The sequence below is a fragment of the Branchiostoma belcheri genome, unplaced genomic scaffold (genome assembly GCF_001625305.1).
Source record: "Branchiostoma belcheri isolate BF01 breed outbred unplaced genomic scaffold, Haploidv18h27 scaffold12, whole genome shotgun sequence".
NCBI classification, from domain to species: Eukaryota; Metazoa; Chordata; class Leptocardii; order Amphioxiformes; family Branchiostomatidae; genus Branchiostoma; species Branchiostoma belcheri.
In genome coordinates, this window is record NW_017802602.1 from 794,543 (window position 1) to 803,886 (window position 9,344).

The following is a 9,344-nucleotide window of genomic DNA, read 5'->3' on the forward strand; positions in this document are numbered from 1 at the left end:
CTAACGTCTTTTTGTACCTAAAAGATTCATGTATAACAAAAATACAATGTATTGAGCAACCTTGCTGTCAAATTCCTTGTTTAAACAATTTATATGACAACATGTTAGCATTTTTGGACATATACATGTACATAACAGGGAACCCATTATCCAACTCAAGTACTTCTTTTCTTTACAAATGTATGTTATTATTATTATGACTGGTTTATTCAGTAAAAAACATTTTGCAGCCCGGAGGCTGAATTGCATGTTTCCGTACATTGATCAGTGTCCACCTTAACATTATAATAACAAATTTAAAAACAACTTTCCCAATATCTACTATCCCAATAACTACTTAATATATAGAATTTCACTGTAAATTCTAATACCTGATATGCAAAGCTGCCTTTCTGGACTCATTTACTTGATTGTGGCAAAATGTTTAACGTTTTCTTCATTCATGAATAAAAAAAAATGGCGAGAGACCATTTTGAAGACCTCATATATATATGTACATGTGGAATAAAACGCTACTGATATAAATATACATGTATCAACAACAACAAAAAAACACATGCCAGATGCCCTGCACCTGGTAACTAAACTAACACACTTCATATCAAACAATAATATTCCATTAGACATTTGCCTGTGATTCATTTTGGGATATCAAAAATTTTATCTGCAACACAATTAGAATGAAATTTTACACTTATTTAGAGTAAGCTTTTTGATACAGAGCACACTTACTACAAAGACTATAGTATATCTTTTATGAAACTGTCAACCCAAAGATTTTTAAGTATCATTTATACACAACAATACTATCACCATTAGAATTTCAACCCAAGTTGTTTGAATTATGCTAGGTTTAAAAAATGATGGTACATGAGAAACTGTTTTTGTGATTGACCGCAGTATGTGTATGGCTATGCTCTTTTTCACAAGATGATCCTGTTTACAAACTTTTATTTCAATATGACAAGGACAAACTGAAACACAATCCCACTAGTCGTCATCTATTAACCACGTTGGAATGTTTTGAATTCACATCGCGGAAAGTCGACCACAGAATGTATTGAGGTAGCAGTTGTCAGGAAGGACACCTAGCAGATTGCACCGGAAGTGCAGACTACACTGGAGGTGATCCTTTGCTGTAGAACGGAGTACTATTAACTCCCTGTAGATGGAAACTGCTTGGGATCCTTTCTTCTTGGAAGACGGTGTACACATTTCTCCGCTTCTCATGGCTTCCATAAGGTACTGAGTATTGCTCTCTTGTTGTTCTTGCTGCACAGTGCCTTTTATGACTAGTATGGTCTATGCTAGTCTGGCAGATTTCACCACTGAACACTTCACCATAGCAAATGAAGTTGTCAGTAATACTGTGAGGCCCCCTAGCAGATGGTACAAGAACTGCAGTCTCCATTTCTTTCAGTAGTAGAAGATATTCCAGAAGATGGTAAAGAAAGAAAAACAGGCTGCATACACCACCAGGGACACCCACTCAATGAGGCCCCCTAGCAGATTGTATAAGAACTGCAGGATCGTCCTTCAGTAGTAGAAGGTATTCCAGAAGACGGTAAAAATGATACAGGCTGCATACACCACCAGGGACACCCACCACATGACTCTTTCATGAAGTTTCTGCTCGAAGTTTCTGAGAATCAGCACCACTCAGCGAGTCCTAGCAGATTGTATGCAAACTGCAGGTTCATCCTTTAGTAGTAAAAGATATTCCAGAACATGGTAAAAATGATACAGGCTGCATACACCACCAGGGACACCCACCACATGACCCACTCAGCGGGTCCCTCTAGCAGATCGTACAGGAACTGCAGACTCGTCTTTCAGCAGATCGTATGAGAACTCCAGGGTTCGTTTTTCAGTACTAGAAGATATTCCAGAAGACAGTAAAAATGATAGAGGCTGCATACACCACCAGGGAGACCCACCACATGACTCTCTCCTGAAGCTTCTGCTCAAAGTTCCTGAGGATCAGTACCATGCACTCAGCGAGTCCCCCTAGCAGATCATACAGGAACTGCAGAATTGCTCTTCAGTAGTAAAAGATATTCCAAAACACTGTAAAAATAATGCAGGCTGCATACACCACCAAAGACACCCACCACATCACTCTTTCGTGAAGTTTCTGCTCGAAGTTTCTGAGAATGAGCAACCCAACAGTCAAACCTGCGAGCAGACCAAACAAGTGAGCCAGGAAGCTGACTCTCGTGTCCTTCGGGTGGTCGTTGTACCTCCTCCAGATGGAAAATCCCACGTCTGCACTAGCTGGAGGAAAGAATTTAACAAAAAAAAATGTAATAAGCTCACATTGCAATTGTGATCAGGCCAGAGAGCTTTTACACATAATATCTTTATCACATACAGAATATGATTCAAAGTTTTCCTCCCTAGTCAGATTTAATGGTTAAAAGGAAACCAGATTGTAACTAAGATCAATAAAAGAAAAGTTGGTTGTCAATTATAATAATTTAATTAAATTGGTTGTAGTACTTGTAGGGAATTTTTTTTAAAGACATTGACTTTTCAACATGCATTTATTTACCCCAAAGGCTAATTTCAAAAACTTGACCAACATTGACATAGTCAAAACATCACTGCTGAACAATTGTAAGAATTTTTCTTTCCGCACTTTAGAAATACTTACTGATGATCAGTATAAGTCCAATCTTGGCTATGCCAAAGGTTTCTTGCATCTCTGTGTAGTTCTGTAACAATTCAAAGCAACATGAAGATATATGTACCATATCATAGGCAAAGTAAAAGCAGGCATAGTACATTCTTACTAGCTTGTAATCGAATCAAAGTACCGGTAAATACTTAGTCTGAAAAGTTAAGAATTCAATGTAGAACATTTAGCACTAGAAATAATGGAATTCCATATGAATTGACCAACAAGAAATCATATCTTCAGAGGATGGAATGAGGAAAACTTGACAGGAAGAATCCTTACCGTGAGCACATTGGCGAGGTGACCTGCCAGCAGTGCATAAACCCCTCCAGAGCCTCCTACCAGGTACACAGTCCTGTCTATCACTGATGTGCTCATGGAACCTACAAGAGAGGAAACAACAGGCAAGTCTGAGACTTGTGTGACTGTCTGTATGTAACATCTACTAAATTATATATATAACTCTACCAGCTCACATACATCTGCAATCAAGAAAAACTAGAACTAGAAAGGTTACTAAGATGCAAATGCAGTATGTTTTGCCTTCATATGGTCTAGCCTTACAAAATACTGCACTGTATTTGTAACTCAACACATTCATATATATGGTGACCAGCCCCTTGAACTCTTGTCCTGCCACTTGCTACATAGTGTAATGCAATTGTGGAATGCATCACACCACAGCAACATGCAACGAATATGGTACTAACTACGCCATCGCAAGGCAAAAAAGTCAAGGGTCTATGGCCTGGTTAAGACATCAAATTATTTGAAGATATTGTGTAAAAACTTCCAGCAGGACAAGGTTTAACATGAGAAATGGTGTTACTGACCAGCCAGAGCGCCGGCCAGGTACACTGCTCCGACCCTGAAGGTGCCGTGGATCATCTCCAGCGGGACTCCTAACAGCAGCTGTACTGCCAGGTTAAATACCAGGTGCTCTACACTGCAGTAAACAGATGGGTAAACGTTAGACATTCATGTACAACATTTAATCCTTCCCAACAGCAGCTGTACCGCAAGGTTAAACACCAGGTGCTCAACACTGTACAACACACAGGTAAGGTTAAACACCAGGTGCTCAACACTGTCGTAGACAATAGACAGGTGAAGGTTAGACATACAGGTAAAACATTATGTTATACAAAATACACTGTACATGAATATCATTGTGACAGCCATTCATTGACTGTATGACTAAGACTTTATTCACACGCATTGATTTTTGGAAGGATTTTTTTACATTGGCAGTACTGACAGGTTCTACTTTTACACTACTGCAGTGACACCTAGCTGCAGTGTGGAGTACTGCAGGTGACACCTAGCCGCAGTGTGAAGTACTGCAGCAGTGTGTAATACTACAGCAGTGACACCTAGCTGCAGTGTGCAGTACTGCAACAGTGACACCTCGCTGTAGTGTTAAGTACTGCAGCAGTGTGGAGCACTACAGCAGTGACACCTAGCTGCAGTGTGCAGTACTGCAGCAGTGACACCTAGCTACAGTGTGCAGTACTGCAACAGTGACACTTCGCTGTAGTGACACCTATCTGCAATGTAAAGTACTGCAACTGTGTGGGGTAATACAGCAGTGACACCTAGCTGCAGTATGCAGTATTGCAGCAGTGACAACAGTGACAGAAAGATTTGGAGAAAGATTAACACAAACACACAGCTCAGCCACCCAAAACAATACTTTCATACTGGGAAAAAAAAGAGAAAAAAAAACCCCGAGGCCCCCATCCTGCATGTAGGACGATGTATGTGAAGAATCTGAAGATCTGCTGTCCAACCGTTTGGAGAAACATACACACAAACACACAGCTCAGCCACCCAAAACAATACACCCATAACTGAGAATAAAACCTGAGACCCTCACCCTGCATGTAGGACGATGTAAGTGAAGAATCTGAAGATCTGCTCTCTCTTTGCCGGACTGTAGATGAAGGGGCTATTGACAGGCACCGGGCCGGACAACCAACCAGCAGGGGTGGACCGGTCCCACATAGCAGCATAGTACACATAGAAACCCAACTGGAACAACAGAAATATTAGAATGATACTGTAATTCACTTTTGGTGGCAAAATTTCACGGTCTGAGAAAAGTTGACATGTTCACAGTGGCAACAGGTGCAGGAAAAAGTAAGTCCAGGAATTATTTGTTATTTATGTTCTGTAATGATAAGTTCAAGGTACAGAAGTGACAGTGAAAACAGTGACGTTCAACATAACAGTACAGGGAAAAAATTAGTAGTTACAGTTACATTTTCATCTTTATATAGGGCTGTAACATCAGATACAGGTACACACAGGAGCAGCATAGTACACATAGAAATCTAACTTGAACAGACAACAGAAAACAGCACTTATTTCTCCACCAAGAAGGTTGCTTCCATTTTTGTTTGTGTGTGTGTGTGTGTGTGAGTGTGCGTGCATGTGTGTGCGTGCGTGCGTGTGACTTTTAACATAATAACTCAAGAAGCATTCGGAAGATTGGCTAGAAACTTGTTGGTATGTTTTTAAGTGTTCATGAGACCCAGAAATGATTAGATATTGGGCCCCTTGGTGGCTTGTTATGGTACTTCTGGTTTTGATATCTCGTGATCTGGATATGCTAGGATCACAAAGTTTGGATGGTAAACAGCTCTTTTGCTCAGGAAGAACAGCTGTATATAGTAGTGGATATAAACTCACCTGAACTAAACTGAGTATAATCATCAGCAGTGGTGGAGGAAAGCAGCTGTAGTAGTCGGAGTAAATTTTCCGGTCTGACTTTTCTGTGAGCACCTCCTTCGCGACTCTGTGCACGGACTTCTGGAAACATGTCTTGGGCTGGTTGTCGGGCGGGGCCAGCTGGTAACTACACACGTCGTTGTTGTTGTTGTTGTGGAAGTTTCTCTCCCTGGACAGGACCGCGGAACGGAAACTGTCCCTTCTCTTGTTGCTCATCTGGGTAAGGAGGAAACAGTAATGAATTGAATATAATATCATAAATAGTTTATTGCTTTAACATTACCCTTGCAATCGCAGCCTCTTATAGCGCCGAATTATATTATTGATGATGGGTCTATGATCACATAATACAGATATAACAAATTTGCTCCACACACTTTTGTGGAACTGTAGCAAGGGTCTGTGCGGCTGCCATTCGGCGCCACAAGGTGTACGACTTTCCCCAACCGAAGTTAGGTACCCATTTACACCTGGGTGGAGTGAGGAAAGTCGTGTTAAATGCCTTTCCCAAGGATACAACATTTGGACACTTGCATTTGGACACTTTTTAAATTGTCAGTATTCATTTGTGCGTTCCTTTAAATGTTTGATGTATTTTTGTCTTTTTAAACGTTTGCACTGTATCTTATGCACTATTTCCTATGTATATATGTAACGAATTCGAAGTGCCTGTATTCCATGTATTTGAGCCTTGGAAGACTAGCCCTGCAGGGCTAAAAGGTTTCGAAATAAATGAAATGAAGCAGTATAGTCAAAGCCTGGATAGAGAGTGAGTGAGTGAACGAAACTGGTGTTCAGATTAAAGGCAGTTACTTACAATGTTGACATGTCTCTGTGCCGTATCTAATATTTCCTGGATGTCTAACCTTTACCGTAGCAGTTTATCGGTTACTTACAATGTTGACAAACTGCTGAAAGCTGATGTTTCCCATGTCATCCTGCTGTAGTAGCTCGTACAAAACTGGTGTGTTCAGACCTGTGCATCTTACCCCTGCATCTTACACCAACAGTAGAAGCTCGTAGAAAACTACTATGTTCAGACTAAAGGTGGTTTACAATGTTTACTTACAATGTTAACAAACTGCTGGAAGCTGATGTTGCCCATGTCGTCCTGCTGTAGAACCTCCTGTACCAGATTGAGGTGGTGGGAGTCAATGTCTCCTGCCATGTCTCTGTGCTGCAGAACTCGCAGGAACCTCTGCACCGAAATAACGCCGTCACGGTCGAGATCATACTGCGAAGGGAATAAACATAACTAGGCTTAGTACCTTATTCGAATAGTGTTCCAAGTGCTATCGTAGAGTGGAACTCGTTGCCACCAAGCACAGTTGGGCATCATTGCTAGAAGGCTTTAAACAACTCCTGCAATAAAATGTGCAAAGATTGAGTGTAACAAGTTGTTCGGTGTGATATAGCTAGCTGCTGCCGCACCGCGTGCTTGCGAAGCTGGTGTTATGTGTTATGGCTAAGGTGCACAGCTCCAAATTTGGAGTAGTGCACTAAAGTACACATCATGCACCCAGTATGTCCAGCCATTGGGACAGATCTACCAGGGACATGTCACTTCCAAGTCTGCACATATGTGGGAGAGCCCCCTCACCAAACATTGACACTGACCATGGAAAACAGTTCATCTTGGCTTTGCAAACAGAACAAAGTTGACTTAACCAGGGCACAGTGGCCTTGGTGATGTTATTTCAGAGATAGTGCTGCAATATCTTGTCATACATGGCCAAAACACTTTTGTATCCCTCTATGTCACTAAAAAGGCATCCAATGTGATTTCAGAGCAGCAAAACTGGAAATAGATGTACACATACTGCTTCACATTAGTACATTTCAATCAGTATTTTATACATTAGGTATTTAAAACTGCAGAAACAAGCCCCAAGATGAGTCCTTTATTTTAGGGGTGGTACCCTAAAAATCAGCCAAGGGACCTTCCAGTATAATATAATACTATTTTCCTTCAGAATTTTGGGGATTTTTGCTCCATGAGGGTCAATATACATTGGGTAGTGTGGTTTCAACTCAGTATGTACATTTTGTACATAGGGCCAGTTTGAATTATTTTGCTTCATCCATATAGACAGACTTTCAATTGGGCAGAAGAACTGTCACTTTACCATCAAATATATTCAGTGGGCAAAAATTAATGATGTATTGTACTGAAAAGTTTTCAAACTTCCCGACAATGCCATGTGAAATGATGGGTAAATTGTTTGGTATGGGTGCCAAGATAGGCCTACGCTATTTAGGAAGACAGGAATTCATCTTATTAGCCATCTTCCTTATTAAGTCTTCTAAAGACGTGTGGGAAGACTTCCAAAATAGCTACTGAGGTCTCCAGGATGCCTTTCAGACGTTTTTTCCTTTGGTCTAATTCTGAACCTACTCAGAAATTCCTCTCTCTACAGTTGCCAAGAGATGAAAGACACAGAGAGTGACAGATGTAGAAGGAGACCTTTCAAAACCAAAGATAAGAAGTTGTTTACATGTATAAGACATTTACTTCTCACAGAAAATAGGCTTGAATTTTAAATGGGTGTACTGGTCATTTGCAAAATTTAATATATGTTATCAATTAGCATATTACTGTCAAGAGGGATAGGTAAAAAATTTATGTGCAAAATCAGAATCTGAATCACAATCCATTCATGTAAAATAAAAGATCTCTGAACAAATTTCAGTATCAATTAAGGAGACAATATTGTCTGAAACAACAAAGAAAGCCATACATCAGGTAATGTCCCAGATTTTGCATCACAATTTCACCAAGCCTGCCCTGTTTACCCTAGGCCTCCACCATGTCTTTGTACAGGCAAGGTACAGGCAAGTGGCAGGGGATAAGATGGGAGAAGTTGGCAAAGATACTTTATTAGCCGACAGGGTCTGTGGGTCCACTGTTAGAGTTTTATTTCTCCTTCTGAAACTGGCAAATGAAATCTTTGCTGGTCAAACTCCCCTGGTCAATTATTCTCCTCACTTATTTTGCTAAATTTTTCTGTTCTAGAACCTCCATAAGCTCTCAGTAAGATTTTCCCCTCTTGTGTTGGAACAAGGAGCTTAACCCTATAAGCTCCTTGGATGGAACAAAAGTTGTTAGTCTAGTGGAGACTACCATTGTCTGACTATTCCCTTATCTGTTATCTGTGCCTGAATCTCCAGGCTGGATGTTTAGCCTCCATAGCATGCCAAAAAACTGTGGGTCTTCAGGGTCTTTGGGAGCTTTTATGTGCTAATTTCTGATTGCATATAGACAACATAGCCGGCCTGGTTGAATTACCCCCGTTTTTAGAACTGGGCTAATCAGAGAACAGCCGAAGACCACCAAACCCCCAGTTCTATAAGCCTGCTACGGAGGCTAATCAGAAAACAGCCGAAGAGCACCAAACCCCCAGTTCTATAGGCCTGCTACGGAGGCTAATCAGAAAACAGCCGAAGACCACCAAACCCCCAGTTCTATAAGCCTGCTTCGGAGGCTAATCAGAAAACAGCTGAAGACCACCAAACCCCCAGGTCTATAAGCCCGCTACGGAGGCTAATCAGAAAACAGCCGAAGACCACCAAACCCCCAGTTCTATAAGCCTGCTTCGGAGGCTAATCAGAAAACAGCCGAAGACCAACAAACCCCCAGTTCTATAAGCCTGCTTCGGAGGCTAATCAGAAAACAGCCGAAGACCAACAAACCCCCAGTTCTATAAGCCTGCTACTGGATGTTGAGTCTATTGTCTGACTCTTCCCTCTAACATTTGATTCCCAGGCTAGGTGGGTGGATAGGAGGTCCCCATTTGCCATTGTGATACAGAGAGATGCTGGCATTGTTCTGGTAGCTACCAGGCACCGCGGATCGCTGGAAAAATAGTAGAAATTGGCCCAAATAAAGGAATAATGTAACAGGGGAGTTAGCGGGCCAGAGAAGATCCAATTCGCGACC

At 41.3% G+C, this 9,344-nt stretch overlaps 1 protein-coding gene across 1 annotated transcript; it reads right to left on the bottom strand.

The window, feature by feature from the left end:
* Positions 1 to 2,041: 2,041 nt before the first annotated feature.
* On the bottom strand, positions 2,042 to 6,637 carry LOC109462750 (rhomboid-related protein 2-like). Its single transcript, XM_019759326.1, has 7 exons — positions 6,477 to 6,637; positions 5,339 to 5,623; positions 4,554 to 4,708; positions 3,511 to 3,623; positions 2,960 to 3,060; positions 2,654 to 2,714; positions 2,042 to 2,274 (listed from the first exon to the last, which is right to left on the bottom strand). Exons 1-7 carry the CDS (start codon positions 6,573 to 6,575, stop codon positions 2,042 to 2,044), a joined length of 1,047 nt encoding a protein of 348 aa, XP_019614885.1. The 5' UTR covers positions 6,576 to 6,637.
* Positions 6,638 to 9,344: the final 2,707 nt, after the last annotated feature.

Bases quoted from the DNA above. Each gene is read 5' to 3' on its own strand.
- LOC109462750 (XM_019759326.1), bottom strand. From the start codon at position 6,575: ATGGCAGGAGACATTGACTCCCACCACCTCAATCTGGTACAGGAGGTT. The intron at 3,061-3,510 runs GTCAGTAACACC...CCTCTCTTGTAG, and splicing joins CCTGGCCGGCGCTCTGGCTG to GTTCCATGAGCACATCAGTG. The intron at 2,715-2,959 runs GTAAGGATTCTT...GAATTGTTACAG, and splicing joins ACCTCGCCAATGTGCTCACG to AACTACACAGAGATGCAAGA.